This window comes from Pseudopodoces humilis, chromosome 11 (genome assembly GCF_049639895.1).
Source record: "Pseudopodoces humilis isolate 2021_Gansu_Grassland_sample_001 chromosome 11, ASM4963989v1, whole genome shotgun sequence".
In the NCBI taxonomy this organism is placed as follows: Eukaryota; Metazoa; Chordata; class Aves; order Passeriformes; family Paridae; genus Pseudopodoces; species Pseudopodoces humilis.
The window spans coordinates 16,630,754-16,651,943 of record NC_142210.1 but is presented as its reverse complement, the minus strand read 5'-3'; the positions used below and the strand labels follow the sequence as shown (position 1 = coordinate 16,651,943).

Here is a 21,190-nt window from a genome sequence, read left to right as displayed (position 1 = left end):
CTGAAGCACATCCTGAGGATGGACAGCCATGGAGGAGGAAGGTGCTAGTGGTGTTTCTGGTCAAAATCAGGCACACTTTGGCTTAACCTGTGTAATACTGGTCTGCCCACTTATAGGGAATTACAGGGGCTTGGAGGGAGGAAATGAAACAACACATCAGCAGAGATAGAGATGGCTGGTGGAGACATCTGGGATCCTTGGGGAGAGGGGCTGGGAATGCTGCCAGCACTCCAGCCTGCCTAACTGAAATCTTCCCAGGATGCTGGCAGAGGTAGATGAAGGGGCTGGAAGGCCCTGTGGGGCTGGCTCTGACAGACCCAGGCCACACACTGGTGGCTGCTGGATTTGTTTTCGGCAGGCGAAGATAACAGGGGCTCCCAGCCGTGGGGCGGGCCCGAGGGGATCTCGCAGCAGTCTCCCCGCCGGGGCTCGCTCGCTGGCACCAGGCTCTCAGGAGAAAACGAAACTGCCCGGATCTGAGGAACCCGAAACTCCCGTGCCGGTGACGCCCGCCTCCTCTTCCTGCACGGCGGGCGAGCCCCCTGCGAGGCTCAGGGGTGGGGCTGTGTCTGCGGGGCTGTGGCCACCCCTCATTGTGCTGTGCCACCCCTCATTGTGCTGTGGCCATCGCGCGTTGTGCTGTGCCATCCTGCGCCGGGACCCTCCGCACACGGCAGCACAGCCGCACAGCGGGTGCTCAGGCTGGGTATCGCCGCTCCAGCTTCCTGCCCTTCTCCCGAACGTCTGCTCGAGGTGAGACATGGAGGTTCACACCGGCATGGGCCGTCGGGGCTCGGCGGGGTCCCGTCAGGTCAGCCTGTCCCTTCACAGTGGAGCTCAAGAGGCTCAGCCCTTTGCCCACGTGCGGGCAGGGGCTACGTGAGGGCCGGGCTGGGACCCCTGCCCTGCGGGGTTTGTCCCCAGCTCGCCGTAAAATGTTCGGGGGTCGCGGGGGCGGCGCGATGCGCGGGAAGGCGGAGGGATGTCGGGCCGCAGCGGAGCGGGCATGCCCGGGCACATCCCGAGGCGCGAATGGCCGAGCGGCTGCTTCCCTCTAGCGGGGACCGGGAGCTTGGCCGGCGGCTGCGCCCAGCCCCGCACCCCCACCCCGCCCTCCCGCTCCCCTCGGGCCGCCGCCCCTGCGGCACGTGGTGCAGGCGGGCGGTGCAGGCGGTGCAGGCGGGCCGTGGTGCAGGCGGGGCAGGCGGTGCAGGCGGGCCGTGGTGCAGGCGGTGCAGGCGGTGCAGGCGGGCCGTGGTGCAGGCGGTGCAGGCGGGCCGTGGTGCAGGCGGTGCAGGCGGTGCAGGCGGTGCAGGCGGTGCAGGCGGGCCGTGGTGGAGGCGGGCTGTGGTGGAGGCGGGCAGCGAGTCCGGAGCGGCGGCAGCGGCGGAGCGGTGAGAGCGGCGGCAGCGGGAGGGGCGGCCGGGACAGCTTCGCACCGCGGTTCCGGAGCGCGCTTGGGACCCCCGGGGGGGTGTGGGGGTTCCCGCCCCCCTCGCCTGTCCGGTGTCCCCGCTGGCCGAGCGGATGGGCCCGCGGGGAGGGCGCCTGGTCCCCGGGCAAAAGTGGCTCCTGCGGGCAGCGCTGCCGCGTCCCGGCGGAGGTGGCTCCGGGGAGCCACTGTGCCCCCGCCCTACCCTCGGGGCTGGGCTGCGGGGAAGGGGGGTGAGAACAAGCACCCGAGCTGGGCCAGGTGCCAATCCACCGAGACACGTGAGCCGAGGGAAGGTGTGGGAGTAGCAGTTCTGGCAGGGACGGTGCGCCCTGAAGCAGGCGCAGGGAGGGCCAAGGAAAGGGAAATAAGTGTTGTGAAGATTTGCGTTAAACTTTATTCCATGTCTGCATTGTAAGATCCTCTGACTTGTAGCAATGGGGAGACCCAGGAAGGAGTCTGCTGGCACATCATCCCCCCGACCGGCCACAACCGCCTCCAGAACTGCCCCCGCTGCGCCCCCGCCTTCGACTTCAGCCGCCCGGGCCAAGGCCCCAGCTGCAGGGAGCCAGTCCCGGAGCACTTCGGCTGCCAAGGCCAGCACCCCCACACAGGGGCGGGGGACAAAGGCAGACTCTGCTCAGCCAAGATCCTCAGCATCCCGTGGAGCCAGAGGAGATGCTGGGGAAAAGAGCAGAGCACCCACCAGGAGTTCTACAACGCAGAAGGTGCCTGATGCCAAGGGAGCCACTGGTCCTACCAGAACTGACCCGTGCCCGCAGAAGAAGCAGCCTGGGGCTGACCTGAACAAGGCCTGCGACCAGTTCCTGCTGCCTGTAAAGAGCCAGGACATCCCGAGGGTGGAGAAGGAGACCCGGGGCCAGCAGAACAACCCCAAGTGGTATGAGTGGCGGGAGAACCGCATCACTGCCTCCATGGCCCCCAAAATTGCCAACAGCAAGTTTGCCAACAACAAGACAGACGAGGTGCCTAAGTCCTACCTAAAAGAGGTGGTGAGCTCTGGCTCCAGGGTGCAGACCCCAGCTATGTCCTGGGGGATCCGCAATGAGAAGGTGGCCGTGGAGGCCTACAAGCAGAAATCACAGAAGGGGGGAAAGCCAGTGCAAGTGGAGGACTGTGGCCTTTTCATTCACCCGGAGAAGAAGTGGCTTGCTGCCAGCCCGGATGGGATCATCAAGGATGCAGCCACAGGGAAGGACCTGGGGCTGCTGGAGGTGAAGTGTCCCTACAAGCACAGGAACAAGACAGTGCGTGAGGCCTGCAAGGACAAGGACTTCTGCCTGGAGGTGGATGGGGATTCCTACGCCTTGAAGAAGAATCATCCCTACTTTACCCAGGTTCAGTGCCAGCTGGGAACCACTGGCTTCCAGAAGGCCGACTTCGTGGTGCACACCAACAAGGAGACGGCTGTGGTCCCTGTGGAGTTTGATGGGGACTTCTGGGGGAAGACAGTGCCCAAGCTGGAGAAGTTTTACACGGAGGCAGTGATTCCCCAACTGGAGCAGAAGGCAAGCAGCTCTGTCTTGGCCAAGGAGGAGTAGACCATTGCTGGCCTAGCTCAACTGGGTACTTGTTTGGCTGCATAACTCCAGTTTTGTCCCCTAGCATAGAAGTTACCCCCAGGTTAGTTGCTGTTCCTGAACCGTTCAGAGCCTTGGAACTGAAAAGTTGTACCAGCAGGACCCTGCTTGGTAAGGGTCCCCACAGATAGTGCCTTCTTGCTGCCCTAACCAGGTCAGCACACAGCCCCCAGAGCCTTCTTGTCCTGTCACTGCATCCCTCACCTGTCCCAACAGCATGCCTAATGGAAGCAGGCACACCTCTGGATCTGCAGATGAAGCCAATGATATCTCTGTGTTGGAATTAGAGGCTTATTTTGTGGAGAAAACTGGAGCCTTTGGCACCTCAATTGCTGTCGGGACTAATTTCTAGCTGCACTCCAGAGTGGAGACAGAGACAAGGAAGGTTTGTCAGAGCACAAGAGCAAAACTCTTCTTTTGAGCCAGTGATGTGCCTAAAGCATCAGAGCAAGGGCACATGGACACCCTTCCTCCCTGAGCCATTGGACCTGCTGCTTCTGCGGAATAACCCGTGACACTCCCTGTGAGATGCCTGCAGGCTCTGGAACGTGATTCCCACTAAAGAGGTTGTCCCCCAGGCCATGCACTTCCAGAAGCCCACCCATGGAGCATCCCTGTAAACTGCAGCAGTGTGGGGAGGTGGTCATTGCCAAATTAAATATAGATGCACTGGTCTGCTCGTTTCCTGTTGTTTTTGCAGCTTGGGATTTATCTGGGGGAATAGCAGGGCTGAGAGGTGTCACTACACCAGGTCTCCTCCCAGCCACAGCAGAAGGGAAGCAGGGGACCACATGGGTTCCCGAGGGACATGAGAACCAAGGTCACTGACCTATGCCAAAGCCACCGCTGTTATGGCAAAAGTATTTATTATATACATAAGACTCCAGTCACACTCCACAGGGCAAGGACCAGAATTTTCTATAATACAAATTAACTATAATACAAAGTAACTATAATACAAATTAACTATAATACAAAGTAACTATAAAAACATAAAGCACTTTTGGGGCCCAGGCTTTCCACAGGAGGAGAGAGGCACAGGGACGAGCCTGGGGGCTGCTGTGTGACAGGGGGCTGTCCCACACCTTGCCCCCTGCTGTGGTCCCACAGTAACCAGATGTGCAAGTAGGAAAGTACCCAGTTAAGAATTATAGTCATGGGGACTGGCAGGTGGGGGTTGAGCTGAGTGTCACCAGGACAGGAGCGGGGCCTGCATCCCCCAGGGAAAGTGCAGAAGGCACATGGGCAGGGCTCTTTGGAGGGGCTGTGAGGAGGAGGTGGGATCCAACAGTTAGTGCATGTGGGGCCCCAGGAGATCACAAACACTAACACACCACCCACAGGGATGAGCATCTGGACCATCCTCCTATCCCCCACACACTTCTGGGATAACTGAGCTCTATGGCCAATATGATCCTCAGGGAGGACACGCAGGGCAGCTTTCAGGGGCCAGAGGCGTGAGGGGGACAGTCCGGCCCTGTGTCCCAGCCCCTCCCTGCCAGTGCATTGATTGTCTTAAGTCTTCAGGTTAAAAAGGGACCCCCAGCTTTCCTGCTCTGCAGGAGCATCAGTCAACGAGGCGTTTGCGGGGCACTGTCCGAGCTCGGTTGGAGCGGCGAATCTCCTGCTTGGCATCCCGGCACCGCTGGCAGATGAAAATGTCAGGCACGTTGGATTTGCGGATCTTGGCACAAGAGAGGTGGATCCAGGTAGCGCATTCATTACATTCGATCATGGGCCTCCCTGCAAAGGGCTTCATGCAGAAGCAGGTGATCAGATCCCAGGCATCGTCGTCTGCTCAGGGACAAAGAGGGAGACACTGGTCAGACACCACCATACCAGCTGCAGGTCTGGTTGGGGCCAGACCAGCCAGTTCTACTGGTGTTAAATGGGACAGCCCCCCACTCACCTTCTGCTTTGGTGTTGGGAACTTCTGTGAATTCGACTGCTAAAGTCGCAAAAGGGGGGGAAAAAAAGAGAGAAAAAACCCAGATGAGTAAGGCAGCCCTACACCCCACTTCAGACCTGTTTCAGGTCTGAACTACTTGCTCTGCAGAACACAGCTACCAAAGGGCAGGTCAGCTCCCTGCCCTCTGCTCTTCACCCCCCCAGGTCCCAAAAGTATTCCTCTTGCTGGGAGAAGCTTGGGCTATCAGGCCCTCCCTGTGGCCAGCAAGGGTGGCTCCAGCTGAGGGAGGGACAATGTTTGGCACTGGTTGCAGCACAACAGGGCCCTCTGCAGTCCCCCAGACACTTACCATTGAGCTGGGAGGTCTCTCTGCTTGTATCTTCCCCTGTGCTTTGGTCCAAGGTATGACAGGGACTAGGGCTTTTCCTCTCTCCAGAGAAGGCGTCATGCTCCTTAAGCTGAGGATCATCTGTTGGCTTCTCAGTTCCCTGTGCTCCGTACATCAAGTTCTTCTCCGTCGTCGGTTCCTCCAGGAGGGAGCTGGGCTGGGGGTCCCCAGGCGGGTTGAGGGAAGGCTCCAATAGTTCCTCTTTCACAGGAGACAGCTGTCCTGCCAGTGCAGCCAGCTGCTTCACCCCATCCTGCTCTGCCCCAAAGTCTTTCCAAGCACTCAGCGGCACCCTCTTCTTCACCTCCTGCTCCAAAATGCGTTTCTTTGCTGGTGGTTTCTTCCGTTTGATTTGCTGGGGCCGGACGTTGTAGAAGGCAGTGGAAAAGGCAGGGCTGTTCATTAGCAGGCCACTGCCCACAGCCCCCCTGGCCACAGCATTCCTGCTCTTCCTACTGTCCATTGGGATGTGGCCATCAGAGGAGTGAGATGAGGTCGAGCTATCGCTGTCCTGAGTGCTCCCCGTGCTGTTCTGGGGGCTCATGCTGCCTCCGTGGGTCCAGGGCACATACTAGTGACAGGACAGGAAAATGAGGGATTAGACGCAGAGCACAGATATTTGGGGTAAGGAGAGAATGACTCTCCAGCAGAGTCTACCCAAAGTTCAAGGCCAGACTGGATGGGCCCTGAGTAACCTGATCTAGTGGGTGGCACCCCTGCCCATGGTAGAGGAGTTGAAAATAGATGATCTCTAAGGTCCCTCACAACCCAAACCAATCCATGATTCTTTAAGATTAGAAGCTGTGTCTGCACATGGTAGGGAGACCAGGAGAACCAGTGTCTTTGTAGAGGAACACTGCAAGCCCGCTTACCTCTTCAGGGTACGGGATGTAGCCTGCATAGGCCAGAACGAAGGTGCAGAACTGGTTGAAATCCTCCACAGTTCTCCGCCGTTTCTGAAGTGGCTGCAAGAAACACCGCGAGTGGATTAAACTCCTCGGATATCCCAACCAAGCCGATATCACAGCTGGCTCTGGCGGCAGCCCTGGACCACCGGCCGTTTTACAAGCACAGAGTATCGAGGTCACCCAAACATCCATCCTTCCCGTAGCGCTTCATCATCTGCCGAGGGAAACGCAGCCCTTCCCTTTAAACCCAGATGCCGGGCGGGGTGGTGGCGGGGGGGGGGTGGGGGGGGAGGGAGGGCCGGACACACGCGACGACACCGTGACGACATGCCGGGACACCCAGAGCCCGGCAGCCGCTGGCGGAGCCTGAATCAGGGGCTCGGGGGCCCGGTGCCGGGATGTCCGCCCACGGGCGGGGACTCCGGGATGGGGGACGGTCCCGGGGCAGCGCCCGGCGCGCTCGGGGCTCGGTCCCGCGGGGGGGAGCGGGGGGAGGGCCGGGCGCCGCCGGCGGCACCGGCGCCCCCCGGGGCAGCCCCGCACCCCGCGGCCGATCGAGGGGGAGCCGAGGCCGGGCAGCAGCGCTCCCCCCGCGGCGGCGGCCGGGGCTGGGAGGGGGTGTCGGGGGCGGCCCCCCGAGCCGCCCGGCCCCGCGCCGGGCACCTGATGGCTCCCAAGATGGCGCCGCGCGGCCGGTCCTGCCCCGGCCGACCGGCCGGGGGGGACCCCGCCCCCCAAACCGACACCCCCGCGCCCGCGGCAACCGCGCCGGCACGGGACCCCCAGCTCCCCCCGAACCGGCGCGCAGCACCCCCGCTCCCCTTCGCACACACGCGCACCCCGGCACCCCCGCACCCCCCAGCCAACCCGACCACCCCGGGCCCCCCCATGGGGATCCCGAGTGCCGCCACCGTCCCCCCCGGGGCAGCATCCCTCGCCCGTGCCCATAGCCGCCCCCCGAGGGCTCGTCTCCCACGCACAGCCCCCGCGGGCACACACGGAGCCGCCCCCCCCTCCGCGCATACAGACACTAACACACACACACCGAGCCCCCCCAGCCAAGCTTCCCCCTCCAGCACAACCACCCCCCCGCACGGAGCGCTCCCCCACGAGGCCCTGCGCGACACACGACCCCCCCAGCACACACACACACACACACACACACACACACACGGAGGGACCCACAACCCCCCCCGCACACACATGGCCACACTGAGGAGACCCCCCCGTACAGCCACGCCGAAGGACCCCCCCCTGTACACACACAGAGCCACACGGAGGGCACCCCCTCCCTACACACACACACACACACACACACACAGTGAACCCCCCCGTACACACACACAGCCACAGAGAGAGGACCCGCCCGGACACACAGACACAGGGGACCCCCCCAGCACACACATACACAGAAGGGACTTCCTCCCCCCGCACACACACGGGGGGACCACCCCCCTGCGCTCACACAGCCACACGAGCCCACCCCCCCCTCCCGAGGGCACCCCCGCACCCCGCGGCGGCCCCGCAGCCCCGATGCCCAGCACACTGCCACCCCCCACCAGGATCCGCTCCCCACTGCCCCGCTCACCTCCTCGGGCGCCGGGGACGCGGGGCTGGGCACGGGGCTGCTCCCCGCCGAGCACGGCCCGCCGCGGGGGCAGGGCTCCGCCGGCTGCCCGCCGGCGCTCATGCCGGTGCGGGTGGCGGTGCCGGTAGCAGTCCCGGTGCCGGTAGCAGCCCCGGTGCGGTGCGGTGCCCGCCGCCGGTGGGAGCGAGGCTCGAGCGCCGCCCCGGCCGCAGGGGCGGGACCACCTGGTGGCGGGGAAGGCGGGGGCGGGGCCTCTCGCCGACCGTCCCGGTGCGGGGGGGTGCCGGTGAGTGTCCTTCCCTCCCGGTACCGAGCACGGGAGTGCAGCCGGGCTGGACTCGCCCGGACCCGCCGCCGCCGCCAACGGCAACGCCGAGGCACCGCCCACCGCCCGCGCGGGGTCGCGGCCCATGGAATGTTGGGGCTCGGGGGGAACACCGCGTTCGAACGGTCCCCGCGCGCCGGGGGCGGGGCGGCACCCACCCCACCGGGGTGCTCCATCCGACCTGGCCTGGAATAACTCCAGGGCTGGGGCATCCTCAGCTGCTCCGGCCAACCTGTGCCGCTGCCTCTCCACACGCCCGGGGAAGCATTTCATCCTAATATCCAATCTAAGCGTCCCCTCTTTCACTTTAAAGCCCTCGCCCCCTTTTCTCATCCCTATCCGCCCGTGAAAATGTCACTCCCTCTTTTTTAAATATGTCAACAGCAAAAGCCACCCCAGAATTCATGTTTTTTTCGTTACTGGACGAGGATGAACACCCCACAAGCAGATACACAGACAAGGCAAAGATGTTCAGTGCCTTCTTCACTTCAGCTTTCAACACCAGTCATAGGCTCTAGGGGTCCCTGAGCTGGAGGACTGTGGCTGTGAGAATGATAAACTCCCAGTCAATCTCAAACTTGTGCAGGATCCACTGTTCCAGCCGAATCCCTTTATGGGGATGGTGTATGGGGCCTTATGGAATTCATCCAAGAGTACTCAAAAGAGCTGGTGGATGTCATCATGACACCTCTCTATTACTTTTGAACTGCCATCGGAATCTGGAGAGATCCCACTTGACTGGAAACTGGCAAGCATTTTCCCAGTTTTCTGAAAGGGCAATAGGGATGATCCTGAGCATGATAGGCCTGTCAGTCACATTTCAGTGCCTGGTAAAATTATGGAGAAGATTATTCTGAGAGTTATGGAAAAATAGCTGAAGGACAATGCAGGCATCAGTCACAGCCAACACAAGTTCATGAGGGGAGAGTTCTGCTTGAGAAACTTAATTTCCTTTAAGGACAAGGTGACTCAAGTAGTTGATCTAGGGAAGCCTTGATACAAAATTTGAGTTCAGTAAAGCTTTCAATACTGTCTCTCCCAGGATTCTTCTGGACAGAATGTCCAGCACACAGATGGAAAAATATGTCATGCGGTGGGTGGCTTACAGGTAGGGTTACAGTGAATGGGGTTCCATCACACTGATGACTGGTCACTAGCAGGGTTCTGCAGAGCTCCATTTTATGGGCAATGCTCTTCAAATCTTCATAAACAACTTGGATGCAAGACTCAAAGATACACTAAGTTTGCCAACATATCTGAAGCAAAGGAGCTTTATCAGCAGACCCCCCCTGACTAGGCAGCCTGCATCAGATGCCAAACACAGGCTGTCTTTTGCTGGTCCTGTCCTTGATTTTTACCCACAGGCTCTCAACCTCTGCATGGCTGTTACTCAGGGGCAGCTCTTCACTATCTATCACTTCCTTAGCAGAGTCCAACACCCCTGCCCCTCCTTCCCACCCTCTTCTGAAATCTTGTAGCCCTCCATTGCAGTTTTCCAGCTGTGTGATGCATCTGTTTCTTTGACAGCAATTATGTCCTAGTTTTGTAATTACAGCAGGGTTTCCAGCTCCTCTTGCTTGTTACCCATGCTGCACGCTTTGGTGTGGAGATACTTCAGCTGGGGACCTCTTTGCCGCTTGGGAGGAGCCCTGTCTAATAATTCCTTTGAGATGATTTATGGGTATTACCCTGTTGCTTCCTAAGGTGTTGGTGTTTCCTGGCTCCTCTCTAACACCCAGAAATACATCCCCATTCCCTGCTCAATATAATTTAAAGCTCTGCCCCCTTCCTCCTGCCCACCCTCAGCCCATTTCCCCTCCAAACCACAACCAGACCCAGAACCCTCCAGAACTGACATCCAACCTCAGCCTCACAGCAGCTCCATGCCCCCAGGGGTGGCCTCTGGCCTCCCACTACCCAGTGGGACACTGGCACGCTCCATCCAGGAGGTCCCAGCCTCACCTGCTCCACAGAGCTGCCATTTAATTCAAAGAGAAACTTCTAGAAAGCATCTCCCCCTTATCAGCCTTGTGCTTGGGGCAACAGCAGGACAATCCCCCCCTCCCCTCCAAAGTCAAGCTCCACAGCCCCCCAAGGAAAGGAGAGCATTGCACCCACTGTGTCCTGGGTTTATTTACACCACAACCTCTGTGTGGGTGGCAGGGAGGGATACTGAGCAGCCCACCCCAGGGCAGCCCACTCCTGGGCCGATTCAAAGGCAAGGCAGGCAGCGAGGCAGCAGCACAGGGAAAGGAGCAGGGAGCTGGCCCAGGAGAACCGGGCTCTAGCTCCCTTGGCACTACAGACGTAAGCAAGCCTCAGCAACAGGGGGCTGGGGAAGAGGCGGGGGTCACTTTTAGCAGCAAACGCCTCATTTCCCTCCAAGGCAGCAGGGAGGACAGTTGCATGTGATGGAGCAGGACTAGTGCTCAGGCAGTTAAACAAAAAAACAAAGAAATAAAAAGGCAGAGGGTGAAGCGAAGAAACATGGACAACAGCTCTTCTGCTCTGCAGAGCACAGAGTTAAACCGAGGGTCAGGATGCTCTGCCTTCCCTCCTCTCGGCACAGCAGCAGCTCCAGGCACAGCCTTCCCAGTGTGCCCAGTGCCAGGCACAGCCCCGGCCACTGACAGAGCCCCTGGCGTGCCCCTGGCCATGCACACCAGGCTCCTGCTCCCACGCTGTCCTTCCACCCGGCCCCAGGAGGGGAGAGCAGTTCAGGTGGCAGTTTGATGGCATGGCTGACGGTCCATGTGGGCAGCAGCGTCCTCAGCGCTCTGCCAGGCACAGTTGGGATGGATGCCGAGGCGGCTGAGCTTTGCCCTCCAGCCCCCGGCACAGTCTGGCTCCCACCTCCCTTATAGGAAGCCCTCCTTCCGGAACTGCTCCTTCAGGATGTCTCTGTACTGGTCAAAGCCACCCTCGATACGTGTCACGGTGCCGTTCTCACACACCCACAGCTCCTGGCACACTAGGCGGATGAAGCGTTCATCATGGGACACCAGGATTATACCACCCTGTCAATAAACAAGGGGGAAAACTGGGAACTTAGTGCAGCACAACTCAGGTGCATGGAGATCTTGTGCCTCTGTCCAGCCTGTGCCCAGCACTTCAGGTTTCCATCTACTCCAGGTAAAACTGAACAGTATTTTACTGGCAGGGAGCTCATCCCAGCCTTTACTCTCTTTAGGGGGACAGACAGATCACCTATGGAGGAGCCATGTGCAGTAGTAACATTTTAATCTCCACTCTCAGAAGGCAAGTGCAAGATTTGTTACTGGCTCTCCAAGTCTCCAGCAACTTCAAGGATGGAGAATCCACACAAAGTCAGTAACAGTGAAAAGGTGTCTGGGCAAGGCCCTGAGCAGCCTCAGCTAAGCTTTTCTGTCACAGGGAAACAGCCTCAACCTAAGCAACAACCAGTGAGATCCAGGTTGATCACAGTGGAATCTGAAGGCTGAGCCTTTGGAGATCAGGAATAAAACGTGCCTAAGGAAGATCTGAGCGGTCCCAAGGCAGGGCTGGGAGCTGCACACAGCATGTGAAAAGTCAAAGTGTAGGTGAGGATGGGACAAGGTGCTCTCTGGGCTGCTACTGCCTCTCTCAGCCACTCCTAGCCAAAGCCATCAAGTGAAGAAACCACCAGGATAGATAGCTAAGGCAGAAATATGACTCATTTCCCAAATTCTGTCCTAGACTTGAAGTTACTGCTGGTACTTCACCATCCACCAAGTAACTTGAGCTGGAGGCTGCAGGAGGTGCTAGAAAAACGAGATGTTGCTGGGAGAACCTTACCCGGAACTTATTCAATGCCTTTGCCAGTGCCTCAATGGTCTCCATGTCCAGGTGATTTGTTGGCTCATCCAGGATGTAGAAGTTTGGACTGGAAGAGAAGACAGCTCTGAGGATGCACTGAAACAGGCTCAGGCTGGGTCTGCATCCTGACTGCTGCTTTAGATGCTTAGAGCCACAGCCACTGGCATGTGCCTGGCCCCAGGACTGGTGCTGCCCAGTCCCAGGGACACCTCTTATCCCGCAAAGCAGTGGGAGAAAACCACCTGCCCCTTTCCACACAGTCTCCCCAGGGTGACACCTCCCTCCCCACAAAAACCCCTGAGGACAAGGCTTCTGTGGAGTAGCAGGAAGTCCCTGGATGCCTGCCTTCCTCCCGGTGAAGCAAGCTCCAAGGATGGAACCATGCAAAAATTAACAGCATTTGAGAGAATATTACCAGGGCATAGTCATCTGGGCAAAGGCCACACGACTCTTCTGACCCCCAGACAGGCTGGCCACAGGACGCACGGCCAGCTCTCCGGAGATGCCGTAGCTCCCCAGCTGATGCCGGTACTCCTCCTCCGTCTTCCCTGCAGGATCATGTCACAACACAGCTATGGCACACCTGGTGTGACACAGGGTCACAGCTGGGCAGCCTCTGCCACACCAGCAAAGAGCAGTTCAGCAGCACTTCCAGGCAATTCCCTCCCATGCAGGGGATTTGCAGAGAAACCCTGACTGACACAGTCAGGACAGGGGCTGCAGGGCTGGTGAGTGACACCAAGTAATGCTACTCCCAAGTCCCTGTCACCGTGTCAAGTAATGGAAAAGGGAACCAGAGGTTTTGGCAGCTGGGAAAGGGGGATCCACTGCTCATCCTATGAGCAGGAAAGCAGCTCATCTGCCCCCAAAACTTGGCACCAGCCTGAGATCTGCAGACTACCAGCTACCCTTGCTTCTCATGGCTGATGATCTGAACTTGGCTGGTACAAGAGGAGTTATTCCAGTGTTGGCAATGACCCTTAAGCACTGATGGGACAGAGCCTTCTGCTCAGGACCATGGACAAATCAATGCTTTTCCATGCACAGGAAAGGAAACCTTGGGGATCAACAAAAACTCACCTGGGAACTTTTTTGCCAATAACTCTACAGCACTGATATTTAAGTCTAGTTGATCCACATGGTGCTGGCTGAAATAACCGATCTTTAGGTTTCTGCAGAATGAGAAGAGGGATTGGGAGCTGGTACCAGACTCTACAACCACAGCATTCATAGCTGCAGTGCCATAAGGGGGCACATGTGTGGGTGTGCTGAACTGTTGCTCAAGCAGCCACTGCTCCAAAGCCCAGCCCAGGAGCACCCCAGCTGCACCATTCCTCCCCGTCCCCCAGCCCTTCCAACCAGGTACCTGTGAGCATGTCTGATCCCCCTGACTGGTGCCAGCTCCCCCATTAAGATCTTTAGCATGGTTGACTTGCCAGCTCCGTTTTCCCCAACCTAGAGAAGTAGCAGCAGCATTGGAGAATGTGAAATCCATGAAGGCACTTCGGAGAGGGGGGCAGTGATCAGGGAATTTCAGTTCTTGCAGATGATGAGGGGGAGCAGGACAGAGCATAACTGGTGACTTCAGCTACCAGGAAGCTGCATTCCTATCATTGACAAGCAGCACTGGCAGCAGTGGCAGATGTTCCCTCCCCAACCCTCAAGCCTAAGGATTACTCGGCCCCAGACTCATCTGCAAGCACAGTGTCTGCTGCCCCATTCAATGTCGCATGGCCCCCACTACATGCTGCTGTCATCTAACAGGAGTTGTACATGGATGCAGTCTCTTCTCAGAGGTATCCATTGAAATTCTAAATGGTACTAGGAAAAATATTCCAGTGCTCCTCAAAACGAGGATGATCAAATGCTGTGATGAGACCCAGAAGAATGGAAGAAATAGTCCTCCCTGGAAACATCCAGAATTCAAGTGGACAAGGACCTGAGCAACCTGTCCTATAATCAAAGCTATCCCTGCTTTCAGCAGGGTCCTCCCAAGGTCCCTCGCAGCCTCCATTATTCTGCAATCCCACATACCACACAGATGCGGGACTCCAGGTCGGCAGAGACAGAGAGGGAATGAAAGATGTAGTGACTTGGCTCATAATAGAAGTCTACTTCATCCAGCTGCAGGATTGGGGGGGAGAACTTCTCAAAGCCATCGGGGAACCTGAGAAGGCAGGAAGAGGTGAGAGATGGCCATGAACTTCAGAGACTCCCAGCCACCCGGAACAAGCTCTGTAACCCCCCAGGTGACAAGGAGGGCTCCCTACCCTGCAGGGCCTCAGGGAAGGATGGTCACGAGAAGGCAACAAAGACCTGCAGCCTTCACCCCAGGAAGGAACCCAGCCTAAGCGAGGGGACCTCTCTGGTGCCCCTGTCAGAGTACAACTGGCCTACACAAAGGGGTGGTTGTCCCAGCTGGACAGGACCTTGGAGCAGCTCATGTCAGAAATGGAGCCAGGTGCCCTCCAAACAATGGCTCAGGGGACACTTACCTGATGGTCACCTCAGATTCCTTGTCCACAGGTTTCAGCACTGGCCTGCAAGAAGAGGAGACATATAACCAAGGTGTTCTGCACTGTGGGTCTACTCCCACACCAGAAGCCCAGGTAGAGTCTTTAGCTCTGTGACACTTTACCCAAACCAAAGCCTCTGGACCAGAGACAGGCACCCAAAAAGCCCAAACCACAAGTGTATCTGCCAGGTACCCTGGGAACCTCCACCTCTTCCCATGAGCACTGACCCTTCCCACCTCCAGAGAGGATCAGGATAGGCACTCACAGCTTCTCCAACAGCTTGAGCTTGCTCTGGACTTGGGACGCCCGGTTGGCGTTGTAGCGGAAGCGGTCAATGAAAACCTGCGGGAGAGAAAATCATCAGCGAGCCCCAAGTCCCCTTCAACACCAGCAACCCTGCTCCACTGCCAAACCTACACTAATACAACCACTAAGGCAGAGAGAAAGGGACAAGGCTGGGAGAAGAATGCCCCAGCTCCACTGGCTTTTCCCAGTACCTGGATGTGCTCACGGTACTGCTGCTGGGCTTCATACTCTCGTTGCTGGTTCTTCAGCCGCTCCTCCTTGATCTTCATGAAATTCTCAAAGTCCCCACGGTACATGTCCAGCCGCTGCGAGTGCAGGTGGATGATGTCCGTGGCCACTGCGTTCAGGAAGTTCCGGTCGTGGGACACCACGAGGATGGTCGACTGCCAGGTCTGGAGGAGACAAGAGGCAGGCCTGAGCACCAGAGCACAGGGGTTGGTCCCACCATTCAGGGAGGTGAGGACATCTCCCTCCCTCACCCTTTCTTTGTATCAAGGCCTTCTGCCACCCCCCTACCTGTAGGTAGCTCTCCAGCCACAAAATTGCCCTCACATCCAGCATGTTCGTTGGCTCTGAGGGAAGGGGAAAAGGCACTGAGGTCAGGAGGGATAGGGCTGGCTGGATTATATTTTTTTTCCCTTAGGAAAGCCTTGTGATCTGCGCTGGGGTGGAAAGAGCCTATATGGAAACCTCCACCAGCTCAGGGGACTCATGTTGAGGGTGTGATGAGGTGTGCACATGGAGGCTGAGGCTCAGGCAGGGATGCTCCCCCCACTCCACATCAATACCCAGACTCTGGTGCCTCACAGCAGCATCTCACCCAGATTCCCTACACAACCTGGGCATGCTCTGCAGTGAAGGGACTTCCCCCAGCACAGACTGGCAGCCAGGGTGCATTCCAGGGACTGGCAAGGGGAAAGGAACAAAACTTGGGGCAGGATGACATGCAGACCACCTGGTTGCAGCACAGGGCAAGGCTCTGCTGAGCACAGTGAGAGCTGCTGCCCAGGCAGATTTCCCCCTGCCATTGCTGCCAACTGTGCTGCCAGGCCAGTCTGTCACACAGGGCTATTTTGAGCAGGCAGATAAAGGCCATGGCATGTTCCCAACCCCAGGAAGGGCACAGCAGTGTCAGAGGGGGACTCACAGTATCAACTTACCATCCAGCAGAAGGAGATCTGGCCTGGGGAAAACAAGACATGGGTATCAGAAGCAGAAGGAGCACAGGGTCAGTGAAGAGTGTCTCATCATACACACAGCTGCAGTGCCTCCAACACCCCACCCCAAGAGCCTGGGTTGACAGGACCCCCAAGCAGCACCCCTGCACCTCACAGCATGGACAACAAGGAGGCTTAACCCCATAATGAAGGCCTGGACACCAACCTGGCAAACAGGGCTCTGGCTAAGGCCAGTCTCATTCTCCAGCCTCCAGAAAACTCTCTGAGAAGAGAAGATGCAGAGAGGGGTTACTGTTCAACACAGAACTATTCTGTGTTTGCCTGCATGAAGGATTCCTGCTCCCCCGCAGCTCTTTTGGTTCTGCTGTCACCCAGAGGCCACTTGTCCCTGCAGAGATTTCAGGCATAGCACAAGATCTGCGGTCCAGCAGGAATGTGGCAGGACACCACAGGCACCCCCAGGGTAGGACACCGCATTGGACAGGCAAGAATAGATCCTTGCTCTTTCTTACAGCCACAGCAGTGCCTGGGGGCTCAACTGGAACATCTCCCCAGCCCCATCACTGCCTCACTGCCCAAAGTTTGGAAACTTACTTGGTTGTCTGTTGTTGCATCTTTGCATTAAAGCCCAGCCCAGCAAGAATGACAGATGCCCTGGGGAAAAGGGGAGAGAATTGGAATCCAGCTACAGCATCCAACGGCAGAGCACAGTCCGAGGTCTCAGACCCACAACCACCAAGGGAATTCTGCTATATACTTTAAAGCCATTCTGCTGCAGGAAAACTTCCCTGCATACCCAAGTGAAGAACTTGGCTAGTAAATGCAGCCCAGCAGGGCAAAGCATCCACATGAAGTCCCAGGAGATTTGCAAGGAATTTTCATTTCTTTGGCCAGGAAGAGAGTTACATCACCACTACCATCCCAAAAATGCTCCCCAGCACCAGGAACCTAGGGAGGTTGGAGAGCAGCAGCAGCAGCAGCAGCAGCAAAATACAAGTCATTTGGGGCAAAGTAAGTTCCTCCAGCTTCAGCAGAAAGCTCAACTATTCCTAAACCAGCAGAGCTGTGACAGAGAAGAGACAAGAAGTATAGCAGGGAAAATCCCATCCCCACATGCTGGATCCCAGGGCTGCAGCATACCCCAAAGCACTGCTCAGGTCTGGCCATGCCAATACACAGTGGCGCTCACAGGGCTTTCTCACCTTGCTGGGGCCTTGTCTGCCTCAATCTCCTCCAGCTTAGCATAGATCTCCGATAGTCTGGCACCTTCTGTCCCTTCTCCCCTAGGGCAGAAAAAGGAGGAGTGTGTGGGACTCACTAAATTAGGGTTTGAGTGCTGGGGGAGACTGATCTCCCCAGGTAGGACCAAGGTGGGCAAAATACAGCCCACCCCTGCCAGAGCCTTTCTTTGGAAGGGAGAGACCTCAGAATGAGATCTCGTGGTAAAGAGGCCACAGCAGGGCTGGAAATCCAGGCGACTACCTCACCTGCCAGCACTGATCTTGGCTGTCAGGTCCCTCTCCTCCCGCAGCAGGCTCTCACGAGTGGTGTCACACTCCAGCACACTCTGCAGCGCTGGTGTCTCATCCCCTGCCACCTCCTGCTCCACGTGCAGGATGCTGATATGTGAGGGGATGCGCAGACTCTGGCCAGCAATCATCTTCAGCAGCGTGGTCTTCCCCAGCCCGTTCCTGCCCACCAGCCCGTAGCGCCGCCCAAAAGCCAGATTCAGGTCTGCTCCCATCAGCAGGACACTGAAACAAGGGAACAGGCAGGTCCCTGGTCAGACTGTCCCGTGAAGAGGACAGCCACCTGCCCCTGGTGTATTTCAGGCTGTGCTGCAATCAAGTAAAAATCACAGGCTTCTCCTGCCCAAAGCCAGTAGGGTCACTGCCTACCTTGCTTCCTGATCTTCATCACACCCTCTGTAATTTCTCAACTGCTCTCTAATCCAGTCTCAATCCCCCATGGTCCAAAATCCCAGCCAGGGTCTGTCCCACATCCCCAGTGCACTCACCGCTCACCGAAGGACACATCGAAGTTCTCGATGCGCACATCATACGACTTGTTCTTGCCTGATGACTCCATGCGAGTCTCCTTCTTGCTGGAAGCTTGGCTGGCAGACGCCTCCTCAAGGACTCTGCGGACAGGCAGAACACAGAGAGGGGGCTCAACAGGAAAGCTCTGGTACAGCCAGATCCCAGCCATGCTCAGCAGAGCAGGATGGGAATGTTCAAAGTGCCCTGCATACTCACACTGGGCCAGATGACTTCAGGGAATCCCGCTCCAGCCTCTTGTCCTGCTTGGCTTTCAGCCTGGCTTCCGCCTTCTCCAGTTTCTTGGCATTCACCATCTGGGACACAGAACAGAGTTTGAAGAAGAGAGAGCATCTTCAGCAAAACCCCCATAAGTCCAGCTCCAGAGAAAAGATCAATCAACCTCTCAAGCCTGGAAGAAAGGGAGGGAGGAAGGACAAGGAAACTGGGACAGATTCAAACATATTTTGAGGAGGCTAATCAGGCCAGAAAGCTACCTCAGGAATGAAGTCCTAAATCAACAGCTCATACACATGTTTTGGCCCAGCAATGCAGAGGTTTTGGCTGACCCTATCGTACAGTTGGTTTCTGTAGTTCCAGGGACCTGGATCAGCCAAGTCACTTTAACTGCAGCAACCTGCCATCCCACCTCTTCTGGTATACCCTGCACCTACCCTTGAAGTGCACCATGAGGTGTTTCCCTTCCCAACTCGTTAAATGTTAGCCAGTTTGGAACAAACTCTTCTTGAGCAATGGATCAGAGACAAAAAACATTTAATTAACCCTGAAGGCAAGAAGGTGCCAAGTGTTTTAACCTGGCTTCTGGTCTTGGCCAGGCTTTCAGGCCACTCCAGCTTATTCCTGCATAGAATCAAATATCTGTGGCTGACCAAGAACACTCCTAGATATTTCTAGGCAACTCAGCAGGCACTGGAGCATGTTACAGACCTGCATACCAGACTGAAAAGTGTCTTTTTGCTAGTGCTGTGACCCCACACCTACAGACAAAGTCACTCTGTAAACTATACCCAGCTTTCTCAATCTCCTAGTAAGACGTCCTCCAAAGCTTGACAGGCTTCCCAAGGCCTTCTCCGAATTGTCTCCAATTTTTCTGAAGATCCTTCTTTTGAGTTGCAGACACGAGAGCTGGAAAGTGATCCAGCCTCAACAACTCTGGAGCCAAAACCAGCCAGAGCTGCCAGTTTTTGCTTAAGACTCCTGTTCAGACATGTGGGATAACGTTAGGTCTCAGCCTCTAAGTGAAGGGTTCTCATCCTCAACATGTAATCCAAGGAAAGGGAGCTCTGTGAGAGACCAGCCTGGCAAAGACACTGCACACACTGTACAGATACTGCTGTCCTTGCTTTGTGGATGTACAGCTGCACCTCACCCATGTTCAGACTTTGGCACATTCAACTCAGTCAGCAAGCCAGGTTGTTCCTGAGCAGCTACACATTCCATCAATACAGATGTCCTGATTTCCTCAGGTCATGGACTGGAACTACTTCCAAACTCCTCTGCTCTTGATCTTATTTCCCAAACCACAACAATCTACTCCTGGCTCTAGAGCTGGGCTTACAACGTCCCTGCAGCAGTTCTCCGCTAACTTCCCACCTGTAACAGCCCCCTCCTGCCATTATTCAGGGCTTTACCCCTCACTGAATATTCAAGATGTCATCCAGGGACATCCTATTTTCTCAATCAAAGGCCTTGCTGTAGGAGCCAAAGGTCCTCACAAAAGTCAGAGCTCACTAAGAAATTAAAGCAAAATAAATCTTGTCAGATTAATAAGTTGCTAACTCATGTTAGCAGAGAAGGAGCCTCTTCACCAGACCAAGGTCAAGAGTTTCCCAAATGACAGAGAGCCTCACAAGGAGGAGCAGTACCCCCTGAAGCTCTACTCCTAGCCAGGATGCTGCCTGCCTCAGCTGCTCTCCAAGGGCAACCTGGACTGAAGCAGTGCAGGGCAGGGCACTGCAGCCCCACGTGTCAGCTGCTCGCACAAGGAAGGGCACAGCCCTCACTTACCGAGGTCTGGCCTCTCTTCAGCAACAGCCCCGGCAGCAGACCCGCACCGGTGTCGCCTGCAAGGGAGATGGTGGGGCTTGGGTTGGTGAGCACGTGTAGCAGGGAGGCTCTGCAAAGTCCTGCCTTAATGACCACCCAAGCCCAGACACGACTGATCCCTGTCCTGACAGGACGAGGGGACCACCTCGACCTTCACCCCAACTTACCCCGTGAGCACTGCTGCCCATGGCTCAGCAGCAGAATGAGAATCAGATGTGTGCCTATGAGGAAGAGCCTGAGGCTCCTCTCCCCAAGGTCAGGTGAGCATACCCGGCGCCTCGAGCCCCTCTGAGCTCCAGCACCCCGACGGTAGGACGTGAGCCGAGGGCATCACTTACCATATCCATCAGTTATCTGGGAAAGCTGGATGGGGGCATCCAGCAGCACCTGGCTGCAGCGCTGGGCTTGGCCCTCGTCCCTACGGAGAGGCGGAGAAGGGTAAGGTGCATGAGTGGGGTGAGGGGGTGCGGGGGGACGCCGGGTGACCTTACAGCTGCAGGGTGTTGAAGAGGCGCTGGCAGATCTCCCTGATGGCGCCGTCGTCCTTGCTGTCCTGCGACACCTCCCGCAGCAGTTCGCCCACCGCCTCCTCCAGCTCGTCCACCGACTCGAAGTCCGCCCCGCTGCCGTGCAGGATCCCTGCGGGCACACGGCGCCGGCGCTGCACACCCCGCCGCTGTCGCGACAGGTGGCACCCTCCCGGTCCCCCTACCCCACCCCTCCCCAGCCGCCTGTCGCCACAGCGGGGAGGTGTCGCGACATGCGGCGCCGCGGGAGGCCGAGCCACAGCGGGCAGGCGGGAGCCGCTCACCCGTCACGTAAGCGAAGAGCTCGCCGTCCAAGTCGGGGAACTCGGAGCGGAGGATGTCGGCGCAGGACGCCATGGCGGGGCGAGCCCGCCCCGCGGAGTCGCCGCCGCTCGAAGCCGGAAAGGACGGCGAGCGCTGCCGGGAAGGAGGCGGGCGGCCGCCATGGCGCGAGGGCCGCCGGGAGATGTAGTCCAGGCCCGACTGCGGCTGCGCACTACGGCGCCAGGAGTGGAGAACCTAGCGCCACGTGCTGGGACAGCGGCACCGGGAGCGATCGGGACGGGCCCCAAACCCGGTCAGTCCCTGCTTGT

The 21,190-nt window shown here is 57.7% G+C and overlaps 3 protein-coding genes across 8 annotated transcripts; 1 reads left to right on the top strand and 2 right to left on the bottom strand.

Annotated features, from left to right (window-relative positions):
• Positions 1-305: 305 nt before the first annotated feature.
• On the top strand, positions 306-3,708 carry LOC106628279 (uncharacterized). Of its 5 annotated transcripts, none has more exons than XM_088061346.1 (3): positions 1,232-1,254; positions 1,298-1,394; positions 1,852-3,708. In XM_088061346.1, exon 3 carries the CDS (start codon positions 1,870-1,872, stop codon positions 2,992-2,994), a length of 1,125 nt encoding a protein of 374 aa, XP_087917472.1. In that variant the 5' UTR covers positions 1,232-1,254; positions 1,298-1,394; positions 1,852-1,869; the 3' UTR covers positions 2,995-3,708. The 5 variants fall into 5 exon arrangements, with proteins under 5 accessions (XP_087917475.1, XP_087917473.1, XP_014109740.2 ...); XM_088061348.1 differs by having other exon boundaries at positions 1,239-1,254; positions 1,868-3,708; XM_088061349.1 differs by lacking the exons at positions 1,232-1,254; positions 1,298-1,394 and adding an exon at positions 306-753 and having other exon boundaries at positions 1,868-3,708.
• A 174-nt stretch (positions 3,709-3,882) lies between these two features.
• Positions 3,883-7,991, bottom strand: LOC102102689 (PHD finger protein 13-like). Of its 2 annotated transcripts, XM_005525183.3 has the most exons (5): positions 7,827-7,991; positions 6,203-6,295; positions 5,292-5,901; positions 4,943-4,981; positions 3,883-4,827 (listed from the first exon to the last, which is right to left on the bottom strand). In XM_005525183.3, the coding sequence occupies exons 1-5, from the start codon at positions 7,926-7,928 to the stop codon at positions 4,601-4,603; spliced, it is 1,071 nt and encodes a 356-aa protein (XP_005525240.3). In that variant the 5' UTR covers positions 7,929-7,991; the 3' UTR covers positions 3,883-4,600. The 2 variants fall into 2 exon arrangements, with proteins under 2 accessions (XP_005525240.3, XP_087917211.1); XM_088061085.1 differs by lacking the exon at positions 7,827-7,991 and having other exon boundaries at positions 6,203-6,436.
• Positions 7,992-10,266: 2,275 nt separating this feature from the next.
• Positions 10,267-21,031, bottom strand: ABCF3 (ATP binding cassette subfamily F member 3). The gene is made up of 21 exons (XM_005525030.3): positions 20,882-21,031; positions 20,562-20,709; positions 20,409-20,488; positions 20,032-20,087; positions 18,223-18,320; positions 17,985-18,107; positions 17,455-17,721; positions 17,170-17,250; positions 16,562-16,621; positions 16,173-16,229; positions 15,950-15,972; positions 15,306-15,361; positions 14,981-15,181; positions 14,749-14,825; positions 14,463-14,507; positions 14,002-14,134; positions 13,334-13,422; positions 13,048-13,139; positions 12,383-12,515; positions 11,947-12,034; positions 10,267-11,168 (listed from the first exon to the last, which is right to left on the bottom strand). Exons 1-21 carry the CDS (start codon positions 20,952-20,954, stop codon positions 11,010-11,012), a joined length of 2,139 nt encoding a protein of 712 aa, XP_005525087.1. The 5' UTR covers positions 20,955-21,031; the 3' UTR covers positions 10,267-11,009.
• Positions 21,032-21,190: the final 159 nt, after the last annotated feature.